This window comes from Danio rerio, chromosome 23, assembly GCF_049306965.1.
Source record: "Danio rerio strain Tuebingen ecotype United States chromosome 23, GRCz12tu, whole genome shotgun sequence".
In the NCBI taxonomy this organism is placed as follows: Eukaryota; Metazoa; Chordata; class Actinopteri; order Cypriniformes; family Danionidae; genus Danio; species Danio rerio.
Window position 1 is genome coordinate 17,200,090 of NC_133198.1, and position 15,283 is coordinate 17,215,372.

The 15,283-nt window shown below is 41.2% G+C and overlaps 2 protein-coding genes across 6 annotated transcripts in view; one reads left to right on the forward strand and one right to left on the reverse strand.

Moving 5' to 3' along the window:
* Window positions 1–15,283, reverse strand: part of sulf2b (sulfatase 2b) — a 544,759-nt gene that overhangs the window by 453,840 nt on the left and 75,636 nt on the right. The window lies entirely within an intron of this gene.
* On the forward strand, window positions 10,801–15,200 carry LOC141380596 (uncharacterized). The gene is made up of 2 exons (XM_073939571.1): window positions 10,801–12,381; window positions 12,463–15,200. The coding sequence occupies exons 1-2, from the start codon at window positions 11,934–11,936 to the stop codon at window positions 14,829–14,831; spliced, it is 2,817 nt and encodes a 938-aa protein (XP_073795672.1). The 5' UTR covers window positions 10,801–11,933; the 3' UTR covers window positions 14,832–15,200.

A 15,283-nucleotide genomic window follows, 5' to 3' on the forward strand; every position in this document is an offset into this window, starting at 1 on the left:
GAGCTCATTCTTCTTTCTACCACTGCATATCAGATTTTACCTACTCTTCATCACGAGGAAGATAAGTAGGAATCATTAATAAGTGTTTATATTATGTTAAGTGCATTTGAGCATCACATATTATTTGCACATTTATTGAATGGAAATGTTTCTGATTCACGTATGCAAATTCGTCTTCAGATGGCGCCTTTATAGCTATGTGTGTGCAGTCAATTGCTCTGATTAGATTTGTAAAACTGGCGATCACTGCAAATTGCGCTTTAATGTTTGGCTTGTCAACTGTATGGTATAAAAAACCATATATACCTACTAAACATGCAGATAATCCCATCTCATACTGCTGAACCCTGCAGCTGTGCCAACATGCTTTAAAACCACCTCTATTGTGCCAGTGCCCAAACACACCATCCCAGCATGCCTGAATTACTACCGCCTGTAGCACTCACACCCATCATCATGAAGTGCTTCGAGTGGTTGGTCCTGGCACATCTAAAAGACTCTTTGCCACCCACACTGGACCCACATCAGTTTGCCTACCGTGGCAACAGGAGCACAGAAGATGCAGTCTCCATAGCACTGCACTCTGTACTCACACACCTGGACAATAAAAACACTTATGCACGAATGCTGTTAGTTGACTTCAGCTCAGCATTTAACACTGTCATACCCTCTAAGTTAAGGATCAAACTTAAAGTCCTAGGTATCGACACGTCTCTCAGTCTGCCTCCGTGACACTTTCGTTATCCAGAGAGATGGATCTAGAGACTTCAAAGACATTCCGATCTTTCCCCCCTCCTTGCTTACACACATACACACATCCCCACACCCACAAGGACACTAGTCCAAAAAGAAATTGGACTGAAAAATCAGGGACCATAAAGGACCATTTAGCACAAAACTAAAATGTTATGTTTGCAAACTTTTCTGACCTTTCCTACCTGTACAACCCCTCCAGGAATTGAGTTTGACACCCCAGCTTTAGGCCTTTTTAGAGCATAAATAATGTAAGTGTAGGAATTATGTTGATGTATTTTTGATTTACTTTTATTGTTGATGTACCTGTCCATGTCTGGTGTCGTTGGACTGCCCTTGACATTTTACAACACATGATGCATAAAGCATGATAATAACTTACACTGCTTACATTCTTTAATGCCTTTCATTAATGTATCTCCGCATGCTGCAGGCGGACACGCAAATTTGCATATGAGCAGCCTCGAGACAAAGGAAGTTTACAGCTTAAACTTTGCCCTGAAATCATTGGTCGAGCATGTTGAGAGGGCAGTCCCACAGAGCTCAACCTTAAAAGCTGCCCCTCTCCTAGGCCCGAGGCAGAAGGTCCGAACAAAGAACTGCTCAAGGAGGCCACCCCTTTTCCTTTGTGCCGCGTGGCTCGCTCCGAGCCCACGTTTTCTTATTTTTCTGGCAAAGTAAACTCAGTTGAAATTTGCGATCGCGTTCCTCCGAACTGTATTGCAAACTCAACGCATCAAGAAGGACATCAAAGGAATTTCGACACGCTGGAAGAGAGACGCTGTGCCCTTTTTATCAAAAAGGTGTTTTTTATAATCTTGGTGATCCTTAATGGTGTGTGTGGAACTGAAAACAGATTTTGCCACTTTATCTGAAATCTCTATTCCCGCGCTTTACTATTTCTCTTTGTTGTTACATGTTCTATAGACCCTATTTGCCTCACAGAAAAAGTCACTGAAAGACAGATTCCCCTGCCCAGCTGTTATAAGTTGATTAAAACTTATGAATGATTAATCTACTTCACAAGAAGTAGCAATAATTTCCTTTTCTAAATAAATAGATCATTACCGTGTCCGCTCGGAAGAGCGGAGGCTCAGGTTGTGTTTGTTTGGTCAAATTAGCATTAAATTAATCCAGAATGTTAATGATTAATAATAATTCGTTATTGTTGATCATTAATATTCATAATCTGAGAGTCCGCTCAGTCGCGCGGGCAGGATCATATACAATCATATGTTTGTTTGACCAAATTGACCGAAGCTTAAGCCGGAATATTAATAAATAAGAATAAACCGTTATTGTTGATTATTAATATTCATAAAATGAGTTAATTTCTGTTACACTGGTGTACCACAGGGCTGTGTGCTGAGCCCGTTTGCTTCCCCCGAGATCGCTCATTGCCAGTTGTTCTTTTCCCTGACCGAGGGCTCTCTTGGCACGGATGCACTGGCTCACAGCTGGCCCCGGGGCATGCGCAAATACGCGTTCCCCCAGTGAGCCTGCTCACGCAGTTACTGTGCAAGGTCAGGGAGGACGAGGAACAGGTTGCTGGTTGCGCCCCTCTGGCCCAACCGGATGTCAGAGCTCTCCCTCCCCGCGATGGCCCTTCACTGGCAGATCCCTTTGAGAGAGCACCTACTCTCTCAGGGACAGGGCACCATCTGGCACCCTCGCCCCGATCTTTGTAACCTCCACGGGTGGTCCTTGGATGCGAGGAAGACTTAGGTAACCTACCGATTGTGGTGGTTGATACCGTCACTCGGGCTAGAGCCCCCTCCTCAAGCGCGCCTATGCCCTTTAGTGGAGTCTATTCACTGAATGGTGCGTCTCTCGCTGAGAAGACACCCGAAAATTGGCAGATCAGCGTTGTGCTTTCTTACGCCAAGAGAAGCTGGAGAGCAGGCTTTCGCCCTCCACACTTAAGGTTACGTGGCTGCCATCTCCGCTCTTATGACGCGGTTGCTGGCAGCACCGTGGGAACGCATAACCTCATTATCCGGTTCCTCAGGGGCGCTAGGCGAATTAATCCAACCCGCCCCTCTCTCTTGCCCTCTTAGGATCTCGCCCTTGTTCTCACGAGCCTGCGTCAGATCTCTTCGATCCTCGACTCATTATCTTTAAGATTCTGCCCTGAAGACAGCTCTGCTGGTCGTGTTGATATCGATTTAGAGGGTCGGGGACGTGGAGGCATTTTTCTGTCAGTGACTCGTGCCTGTAATTGGGCTGGCTTACTCTCACGTTCCTGAGACCCCGCCCACGATATGTGCCCAAGGTTCCTACCACTCCGTTTTAATACCAGGTAGTGAGCCTGCAAGTGCTGCCCCCGGAGGAGGCAGACCCAGCCTCACTTTGTCCAGATCGCGCTTTGCGTATTATCTGGAACGCACTTAGAGCTTAGATCATCTGAGCAGCTCTTCGTCTGTTATGGCGGTCGGCAGCAGGAAAGTGCCGTATCGAACTAAGGTCTCTTGCTTATCAGAGGCAAGCCACATTCCCCTCCTCTTGGGCGCGTGCACGCGGCGCCTCTCTAAAAGACATCTGTAGAGCTGCTGGCTGGGCAACACCTAATACATTTGCAAGGTTTTACAATCTGCGAGTGGATTGGATTGGTTTCCTCAAGGGTATTAGGTAACCCTTGGTGATTGAGGAAACAACTCGGCTAAGGTGTTGAAACACGCTTGCTGCGCCATTCTCCCTAACACGGAGATACGTGCGCTTTTTTATCTGTCAGTAAAGTTCCCCGTTAGGTGAGCCCTGCAGATTCCTCTGAGGCCCCCAGCACTGACTCAGCGGAGGAGTCACTTGCTAGCCCACTACGTTGTAGGTCTGCCCACTGGTAAGACCGCGTTTTGGGTATAGGTGTCCACTATGCCACATCCCCACTAGGCGATCCCATATGCTTATTTAGCCACGGTGCAGTCCCCCCTCACGGGTGGACCCTTGTCTTCCCTCTTTGCTAACCATCTTATTATATGCGTACTCTTCCTTCTCAGGGCTAGTCCATATGTATTTTTGCCATCATATCTCCCCATTGGGTAGCAGATGGCCTCCACAGCATCCTCCCTATCGGGACTGCACGCTTCCCAACGTACTGTCATATTTTCCTAGAATTATCTAGACACTTGTGACTTCCCAAAAAATATATCTAAATCCGTAAAACTGATTTGAAGTGGGATAAGTAAGGGCCAGGGACCACGTTGGAGGACCGCGCCTCTCTTTGATGCAGGAGTGCTCACGCTTGCTAGGCTATCCTCACATCGGAGGCGAAGGTAAGGTACAGTCATTATGGCGTTTGCATACTTTCCCCCATTATGTGGAATATGAATAAATCCACTAATAGCATTGAAGTTCCCCATCCGAAGGGGGACACTCTGGTTAGTAAAGTAACCCTCGATCCCAGAGGAGGGGAACGGAAATGCTATTTAGCATCTCCATAATGACTGTTCCTTAGCTGTAAGTTCAGTCTCTTCAGCTTAAAAGGATGACGTGTCCTTGCTTCTCCCGTGCTTATATGCGGAGAAAATTGGCAATAAGGCACATGTGCGCAAGCTTTCGCTGTCTATTCATTGGCATTTCATTGGCCCGTTATATATTCTTTCAGACAATTGGCTTTCTGAAACGAAATCTCCCCATTACGTGAATTATGAATAAATCCACTAATAGCATTTCCGTTCCCCTTCTCAGGGAACGAGGGTTACTTTATTAACCAGAGCGTTCTCTTTTGCGTCTTATCGCATTTGAACAGACTACAATTTTTAAAATGGTTATGGAGAATAGTCGTATGCAGTCTTAATTGAGTTTTCAAAACATTTTTTAATGAGTATTGAGTTGGGAGAAAATCAAATGCATCACATTTGTGTCATTTAAAAAGGCATTTAAGTGTTGTTCTACAGTACCTTAGATATTTCAACTTTTGTGGATTTCTTATTTTAAGACCACTACAGTGTTTCATCTGGGATTTTTTCCAGCTGTGACGGCAGGCCTTTTACACTGATCTTCCAACTACCTATGATGTTATTTCAATAACAAATGTCTTAAGCGTAATATTACCAATCGAGATCTCATTTTTGTAATACAAGCATGCAAATATCTCGATCTTTGTTTGTGCACAAAAGTACTTGCACGCCCTCAAATATACACTGCTCAAGCACAGATTATCTTGTGCACCCTCAAATAAACGCTGTTTACATATGGGATTAAGTGCATTAACAAAACAAGTATTTCTCCAACATTTATTAGATTTACTAGGAATATTTATGAATGTCTCCAATAGATGGCATTGAAAGTGAAACAGACATAAACTCCAGCAAGTGGAGTAATTGTATTCAGAACCATAGACCTTTATCTATATATAAAATCTACTCATTGAAACTGTGTTCATCATGACTGAAAGCTACGCCATGTTTGCTGGCCTCAGGCATCAAACAGCCCTTTCAGTCAGGGGGTACTCACACTATGTATGGTTCCCTTGAACCGGGCCGAAGCCCGCTTGTCCCCTCTCCTGTCTCCCCTGACAGCCCACACTCACATTGAATTGCCGCCTGAGCACGCTTACATCATCGATAATGCGCTGTTCAGTAGGATTGCTTTAGTTATTTTGTTTTAGACATTTGGGATGTAGTGACACGCAGTTAAATATTTCGATGAACAGATCAGCCACTTTTGATGCTCTTAAACAATCATCAAGTCCTCATGCTGCAGGTATTAGGTGGTTTGCTAAAGGTGCAGCTGTCGTTTGTGTCTTTAATAACCTGCATCAGTTTGTGTTCATTGAACAGTAAAAATAATTAATAAACACATATGGAGCAGTCTTGTACAAGTCACATCTCGTCTTCAGTTTCGGGCCCAAGTGAACCGTGCTCTGGCACACGTCTTCCAACTGTGCCAGGGCCAGCCAACTGAACCGTGCCTGAGCCCGATTCAGAGCACTCACACTTCTCAAACGATCAAGAAAACAGGCCTGGACACGGTTCGGATAGCACAGTGTGAGTGCGCCCTCTGTCAGCATGTAAACTTAAAAAGTTAAACAAATATCGCACAGCACTACTATGATAACAGAAAAGTTTGCTCTGTTATTATCCACTTACATTTTAATGTTTTGGTGTGATTATAACACGCTATATAAAAAAAATAATAATAAAAAATAAATAAAAAACTGCAACAACAACAATTTTGGTGTGGTGCACCACCATGGGAGAATAAATGTAGCCAAATCTATGTACTATTAGACCAACCTGACAAATGGTCTGGCTTTAGATAATTGAAGTTTACTAAAAGTGAAAATTCTTGAATATGTTTTTAAACAGTATTCAAATATATTTACTATAATAAACGTATATAAAAAAAACAATAGTCATCAGTTAGACTAGATAGCACTAGTTACAAATTTGTTTCTGCAAAAACATAATAAAAAGGATAAACACAAAAATGATTGAGGTGGATTTCACTGAACGCAAACTATTGATCAGGTTCACAATAAATTAATTGGAATGATCTTTGGTGACAAATCTTGTTTCGACACGTATTTTGGGAAAATGTTTTGAATTTTTTTTTAAATTCAACAATGCACTCCTGGCCAGCTAAAAGGTCGGCGGTTCATTCTGCTGTGGCAACCCCAGATTAATAAAGTGACTAAGCCGAAAAGAAAATGAATGAATAAATAATGTCCAGAGGATCACGTGCTTATAACTGGACATGGTGGGGTTATTCAGGATGACACAGCAGCTCAGTGGTAGGCACTGTTGCCATAACAAGAAGCTCACTGGTTCAAGTCCTAGCTAGGCCAGTTGGCATTTCTGTGTGGAGTTCTCCCCGTGCTCGTGTGGGTTTCATCTGGGTGTTAATGAGACATGCACTATATTTGAATAGAATAACCCAAATTGGCAGTATTTATACATACAGTGTATGAGTGTTTTTAGAACAGGGCATTCACCGCACAAACATATGCTGTATAGTTGGTGGTTTATTCAGCCATGCCAACTCCTAATAATCAAGGAATAGGCAGAACAAATTAATTCTGAGAGCCCTAGAGACCTATCTGACCAATGACCTATGCCAAACATGGTTTATTAGCAATCACCAGCTAAGTGTGAAATAGTTAAATGGAGTTTAGTTTAGTTTAGTCCAACTGAGCCGAGGAACAAACCAGCGACCTTTTTGCTGTAAGGCGACAGCACTACCTATGGCGTCACAGCTTTGCCCACATAGTAAACATAGTAAATGTATTAACACATACCATAATTTGTTGTTTCACTCCATAAAACTTTATATAAAAGTCGGAAAGTTTTTGACACATGCCTATCTAAAGGGTAAATGGTGCCAACTGATGATTGCCAGTAAAAATCCAATTCACAATGATCCAATCAGACGACTCCTAAACTACTATAAATACCCTGGATTACATTCCACTGCTATCTTCGTTTTAAAGAGTTCTCCCTTCCACCCCTACTCCTCCTCCTTTTTAGATCCTCCCACTTTTTAAAAACATGCAACTTAAGTTAATTGAATCCAAATCCAAATCTGCACCATAGACATGCTTCTAGTATGTACTCCAAAGAGCAACCACTTACTGTTCATTGGTTACTACAGCAGGGGAGTTCTCGAGATCTACCTGGGCTCAAACTCCCCTCCCGCCTTGCAACGGGAGGGAGCCCTGGGCTCGAGGATCTTATGAGCTCAGGGCTCTCTCCCAGGACATCATGCCAAACAAGCTTTATAATCAATCATCAGCTAAGTGTGAACTCTTGAAGTAATTTAAAAACAGAACGCTACTTGTAAATTGTAATAATATTTCACCACTTGATCAAGTAATAGAAGCATTGGTGAGCAGAATGAGCTTCTTTTAAAATATTAAACAATCTTTCAGATCCCACACATAGTAGTAGTGTGTGTGCATAAAAAAATTTTTTAAAAAGGATGTAGGAAAGAAGAAGCAGGAAGGAAAGTTAAGCCAAAAGCTGGGTCACTCATTTTTATTCTCAATGTTTCTCTTGTTTCATGGCCCCGTTCACCCTCAATCAAAAGGCGAAAAAGCACTTGAATCCTGTGGTGAATTAAAGCTTTGGCCCCTATTGCTTCATCAGCTGTGAGTTCAGCAAAGCGCACTGCATGAGAATCTGTCCTATAGTGCTGCACGCTGTGAAGGCAGTTTTGAGAAGCATGCCGTAAACTGAGTGTTAATCACTACAGGAAGAGCCAGAAACAGTCCACACTCCTCTGTGTGTTTACTTAGATGCCATGGAGTGCTTGTATTTTAGGACATATTGGAAGTCTATGGGATTAAAATCCTGCCAAATACATTCGGGTCGCAGATTAAAAGTAATAAGCCTAAATACCAAAAGTGAGATAGTGTGTAAAAATATAACACGCAAAAGCTAAATGCAGAATAAGAAAGATTGCATACTGAAAGATAATGAGCGTGAATTGAAAATCAAAATCTGTTTAGAATTAGAAAGACACTTAAACCGGAATTCAACGTTTTCCTCTAACTGCAAACGAAATCAGTTTTTTACATTCATAATTGAATGTTTTGTGTGCTTACAGTGTTTTTCCCTTCGCTCATTACAATATTATGTGCTTTCGTTTCCAAAAGATGCAATTCGAGTTTTATATAAATCACAGGTGGGCTTCAGCACCATAATTGGTCCACTAGTCAAGATTGACAATTGCTCCACTAGCCAATCAGATGAAGGGGGAGATTACGTCATTCCAATGCAACTCATCGCTACTCAATGTTCAAATGTCCAGATTCTAAATTGTTAAAGTGTGCATTTTATTCAAAGGTTACAAAAGTGAATGCTGCATGTATTTCACCAAATTCACAGAAAAATATTCTTAAAAATTTCTCTTAAACAAAAAAAAAAACAAGAAAAATACATACATACATACACACACACACACACACACACACACACACACACACACACACACACACACACACACTTTATTAGGTACATCTGTTCAACTGCTCGTTAACGCACATTTCTAATCAACCCAATCACATGGCAGCAACTCAATGCATTTAAGCATGAAGACATGGTCAAGACAATCTGCTGCAGTTCAAACCAAGCATCAAAATGGAGAAGAAAGGTGATTTAAGTGATTTTGAACATGGCATGGTTGTTGGTGCCAGCTGTGCTGGTCTGAGTATTTCAGAAACAGCTGAGATTTTCACTCACAACCATCTCTAGGATTAACAGAGAATGGTCAGAAAAAGGGAAATTTTGTTAGCTCTCTGGCTGCAAATGCCTTGTTGATGCCAGAGGTCAGAGGAGAATGGTCAGACTGGTTAGAAAAAGAACAATAACTCAAATAACCACTCGATACAACTGCATATCTGTGCAAAACACATCCAACCTTGAGGCAGATGGGCTACAGCAGCAGTAGACCACGACGGGTGCCACTCCTGTCAGCTAAGAACAGGAAACTGAAGCTAAAAGTCACACAGGCTAACCAAAATTGGACAATAGAATATTGGAAATACGTTGCCTGGTCTGATGTGTTGTGATCAATTTTAAGAATTTGGCTTCAACAACATAAAAGCATGGATCCATCCTGCCTTGTATGAACGGGAAATTTGCATAATTTCTACTTCAGTTTTCAATGTCATGTGATCTTTCAGAAATCATTAAAATATGGTGATATGATGCTCAGGATTATTTAGTATCATCAGTTTTGTGATAAGCTATGATGCACTGTCTTTATGAGTTTTTTTTTTTTTTTTTTTTATGAATAAAGGTGTATTTTGAAGCAAAAAACATTTGTAATCACTTTTAACCACGTCAATGTTTCATTAATACAACATTACTACAATTTAACTTGAAATAATGTGAAACAGAACAAAGTACAGTGCATAAATGAGTACACCACATTTTGAAAATGAATATTTTTATCCATTTCTCAGTCAATATAGACAATATATTATGTAATATATTATTTGTAGGTGCAAGTTAACAAAACAGATTTATTGAACAGGTTTTAGTTACTGAACATCTCTATACATAGAAATTTTATTTCATGCAAAACATTCAAAAAAAAAAAAACTACGAAACTACAAAACATGTATTTCTCCTGATTTATGCCCTTTTTAATATTTTTTTTTTTATATTTGCTCTAACATACAAGTTTAGGTTATTAATTTATTTTCAGACTGATATTGCAAAGTATTTTGTTATATTAGCTCCAGATTTGGCTTCAGTACTGATTAATAATGTATATGCACAAATATAATACTGCAAAGCTTCTAATAAAAAAATATTCATTTAAATGAGAGATGTGTGAGAGGCCTACTCATATATGCTGAGCACTATAAAATCTGATCTTGGAGGTGATACTTATGTGATACTAAATGTGATACAAATTAATATTTCTTCAAAATTTAGGTATTTAGCGTTTTTATTTTATTTGATTATTAGTTGAAATAAGTGAACTCCATCTGTCTTTTTTACTTGCACAAGATCTATTTAAAAATGTCCCATTAATATTCAGATAGACACTTCTATACAGCTTAAAATGACATTTAAAAGCTTAACTAGGTTAATTAGGTTAACTAGGCATGTTAGGGTAATTAGGAAAGTTACTGTATAACGATGGTTTGCTCTGTAGACTATCGGGGAAAAAACTGCTTAAAGGGGCTAATAATATTGACCTTAAAATGTTTTTTTTTTTTTTTTTTAAGCTGCTTTTATTCTAGCTGAAGTAAGACAAATAAAACTTTCTCCAGAATACGAAATATTATCAGACATACTGTGAAAATGTCCTTGCTTCAACTTGAAGAAATGTAATTCTTAATAAAAATTGTACATATATAATTATGTTTGGCCTTTTACACATTTTTTAAAATATGTGGCTAAGAAATAGCTATTAACTTGGGGAGACAGTGAAAAATTTAGCAGGGCAAATAATCTGAACCACTGGCCGATTGAGCCAGTAGAAAAAAAAAAAAAATAAATAAATGAATAATTAAATATATATATATATATATATATATATATATATATATATATATATATATATATATATATATATATATATATAAAAGTGCTATAAGAGGAGAAGCACTTTAGCAGCATCTAGAACAGCAGCCTGTAAGTACATTTAAGATTTGTTTCAGTTGTTGTGTATGGTTTGAGGACTTGTTTCCAGCTGTTTGTGTAAAGTTGTAGGACATTTAAACTTGCTTTCAGTTGTGTATAATACTAGAAGTTGTTTAGCCACTGTTTCCTTGGTTACTATAAGAGCTTGTGTAGCGAACGCAGACGCGGTTCGCGTCGTCCGCCTCAGTTTCGGCCCTTGTTTTGACTCGGGAGGCGTGTCCAAACGCCAGGTAACCACTATATAGTGAGCACGGTAGCATTAGTCGGCAGGAGAAGCACTTTAGCAGCATCTAGAACAGCAGCCTGTAAGTACATTTAAGATTTGTTTCAGTTGTTGTGTATGGTTTGAGGACTTGTTTCCAGCTGTTTGTGTAAAGTTGTAGGACATTTAAACTTGCTTTCAGTTGTGTATAATACTAGAAGTTGTTTAGCCACTGTTTCCTTGGTTACTATAAGAGCTTGTGTAGCGAACGCAGACGCGGTTCGCGTCGTCCGCCTCAGTTTCGGCCCTTGTTTTGACTCGGGAGGCGTGTCCAAACGCCAGGTAACCACTATATAGTGAGCACGGTAGCATTAGTCGGCAGGAGAAGCACTTTAGCAGCATCTAGAACAGCAGCCTGTAAGTACATTTAAGATTTGTTTCAGTTGTTGTGTATGGTTTGAGGACTTGTTTCCAGCTGTTTGTGTAAAGTTGTAGGACATTTAAACTTGCTTTCAGTTGTGTATAATACTAGAAGTTGTTTAGCCACTGTTTCCTTGGTTACTATAAGAGCTTGTGTAGCGAACGCAGACGCGGTTCGCGTCGTCCGCCTCAGTTTCGGCCCTTGTTTTGACTCTCGAGGCGTGTCCAGCTGAATTCAATCAGCTAGTGCTTTAGGGGTTATATAAACAACTAGTTCACCGCGGCAGCGGTCGCGGCAGCCTCGTGTGAAGACCGCCTCGTGTGAAGACCGACGAGGGTAAAGACCATCGACTCTACCTGCGCGACTCCACCGAGCAAAGACACCGACAAAGCACTTGAGTACTTTACTTTGTTGTTTTACTTTACACTTATATTTTTTTTTTTGTTGTCAGTGCACTTTTATTATGTGTTTTCTAATTCCTGTTGTTACTAACACTCGCAAAACACGGGAGGTACGCTGCAGGCGTAATCCTCACAACCTTCGTTCAATACATGTATCTACTATTTCACAACTCTCTCTCTCCGTGGGCCTCTGGAATTGTCAATCAGCTGTTAACAAGGCTGATTTTATTACCTCCATAGCTACATATTCTGACTATAATCTCATGGCTCTAACTGAGACCTGGTTGAGGCCGGAGGACACTGCTACACATGCTACTCTTTCTGCTAATTTCTCTTTTTCCCACACTCCTCGTCAGACAGGGAGAGGGGGTGGGACTGGACTACTAATTTCCAAAGAATGGAAATTTACTCTGATACCGTCCCTGCCAACAATCAGCTCCTTTGAATTCCATGCAGTCACCATTATCCACCCCTTCTACATAAATGTGGTTGTCATCTACCGCCCACCAGGTAAATTAGGTCACTTCCTAGATGAACTGGATGTTCTTCTCTCATCTTTTTCTAATTTTGCCGCTCCCTTATTGGTGCTAGGTGACTTCAACATTTACGTTGACAAACCGCAAGCTGCAGACTTTCAGACTCTGCTTGCCTCTTTTGACCTAAAAAGAGCACCTACTTCTGCTACCCACAAATCAGGTAATCAGCTAAACCTTATTTACACACGACACTGCTTCACTGATCAAACAATAGTAACTCCACTACAAATATCTGATCATTTCCTTCTGTCTCTCAACATCCACATTACTCCTGAGCCGCCACACACTCCAACACTGGTTACCTTTCGCAGAAACCTACGATCTCTCTCACCCAATAGACTATCCACCATTGTTTCAGACTCTCTTCCTCCATCTCGCAAACTCGCTGCACTTGATTCGAACAGTGCCACTAATACACTCTGCTCCACACTAGCATCATGTCTAGACCGATTATGTCCTCTTGCATCCAGGCCAGCCCGTGCCAGTCCTCCTGCACCCTGGCTCTCGGATGCTCTCCGTGAGCATCGCTCAAAACTTCGGGCTGCAGAGAGAATTTGGCGGAAAACTAAAAATCCTGCACACCTCTTAACATACCAAACTCTTCTGTCCTCTTTCTCAGCTGAGGTTACTTCTGCAAAGCAGACGTATTACCGTCTGAAAATCAACAATGCCACTAATCCTCGCCTACTTTTTAAAACATTTTCCTCCCTCCTCTATCCTCCTCCTCCACCCGCATCCTCCACACTTACTACTGATGACTTTGCTACATTCTTCTGCACCAAAACTGCAAAAATCAGTGCTCAATTTGCTGCACCTACAACAAACACGCAAGATACAACACCAACACCACACACACTCACCTCCTTTTCTCAGCTCTCTGAGTCTGAGGTGTCCAAACTTGTGCTATCTAGCCATGCAACCACCTGTCCACTCGATCCCATTCCCTCTCATCTCTTGCAAGCCATCTCTCCTGCAGTCATACCAACACTGACTCACATAATTAACACATCTCTTGACTCTGGTTTATTCCCCACTACATTTAAGCAGGCTAGGGTAACCCCACTGCTAAAGAAACCCAACCTGGACCATACGCTACTTGAAAACTACAGACCAGTATCCCTGCTTCCATTCATGGCCAAGATTCTGGAGAAAGTAGTGTTCAGTCAAGTCCTGGACTTTCTTACTCAAAACAATCTCATGGACAACAAGCAATCCGGCTTTAAGAAAGGCCACTCAACTGAGACTGCCCTGCTCTCGGTCGTGGAGGATCTCAGACTGGCTAAAGCAGACTCTAAATCATCAGTCCTCATTTTGCTGGACTTGTCAGCTGCTTTTGACACTGTCAACCACCAGATCCTGCTATCTACGCTTGAGTCACTGGGCGTTGCGGGCACTGTTATACAATGGTTTAGATCTTACCTCTCTGACAGGTCATTCAGGGTGTCTTGGAGGGGAGAGGTGTCCAACCTACAGCATCTAAACACTGGGGTACCTCAAGGCTCTGTTCTTGGGCCACTTCTCTTCTCCATCTACACATCATCTCTAGGACCAGTCATCCAGAGACATGGATTCTCCTACCACTGCTATGCTGATGACACCCAGCTATACCTCTCTTTTCATCCTGATGATCCCTCGGTTCCAGCTCGTATCTCAGCCTGCCTGTTGGATATTTCACACTGGATGAAAGATCATCATCTTCAGCTGAACCTCGCAAAAACGGAAATGCTTGTAGTTTCTGCCAACCCGACTCTACACCATAACTTTTCAATCCAGATGGATGGGGCAACCATTACTGCATCCAAAATGGTGAAAAGCCTTGGAGTAACGATTGATGACCAACTAAACTTCTCTGACCACATTTCTAGAACTGCTCGATCGTGCAGATTCGCACTCTATAACATCAGAAAGATCCGACCCTTCTTATCTGAACATGCAGCTCAACTCCTTGTTCAAGCTCTTGTTCTCTCCAAACTGGATTACTGCAACTCTCTACTAGCTGGGCTTCCAGCTAACTCTATCAAGCCTCTTCAACTGCTCCAGAATGCAGCAGCACGAGTTGTCTTCAATGAACCTAAACGAGCACATGTCACTCCACTGCTAGTCCGTTTGCACTGGCTGCCAGTTGCTGCTCGCATCAAATTCAAAACTCTGATGTTTGCCTACAAAGTGACTTCTGGCCTAGCACCTTCTTATCTGCACTCACTTCTGCAGATCTATGTGCCCTCCAGAAACTTGCGCTCTGTGAATGAACGTCGCCTCGTGGTTCCATCCCAAAGAGGGAAAAAATCACTTTCGCGAACGCTCACGCTCAATCTGCCCAGTTGGTGGAATGAACTCCCTAACTGCATCAGAACAGCAGAGTCACTCGCTATTTTCAAGAAACGACTAAAAACTCAACTATTTAGTCTCCACTTCACTTCCTAAGCTGCAATTGCCTCTTTGAATATCACACTAATTGTAAAAAAAAAAAAAAAAAAAAAAAAAAAAAAAAAAAAAAAAAAAAAAAACTACTAACACTTCCCTTCTTAGACTTTACAGACCTGAAACTTGCCTTTAGTACTTATTCATTGTTGCTCTTGGTTGTGTAAATTGCTTCCTTGTCCTCATTTGTAAGTCGCTTTGGATAAAAGCGTCTGCTAAATGACTAAATGTAAATGTAAATGTAAATATATATATATAATACAATGCTGTAGAAAAATAAGAAAATAACAACTGTATATGCATTTTTGTTAACATTTAAACATTTAAATAAGTATTTTATATAAACTTTTTTTTTTTATGTCAGACGGTTCAACCTTTTAAAATTGATAAGAGAAAAAGATGGGCCCTGAAGAGAAAAAGGTTGAGAACCCCTGACTTCAACTATTAAAAATGTA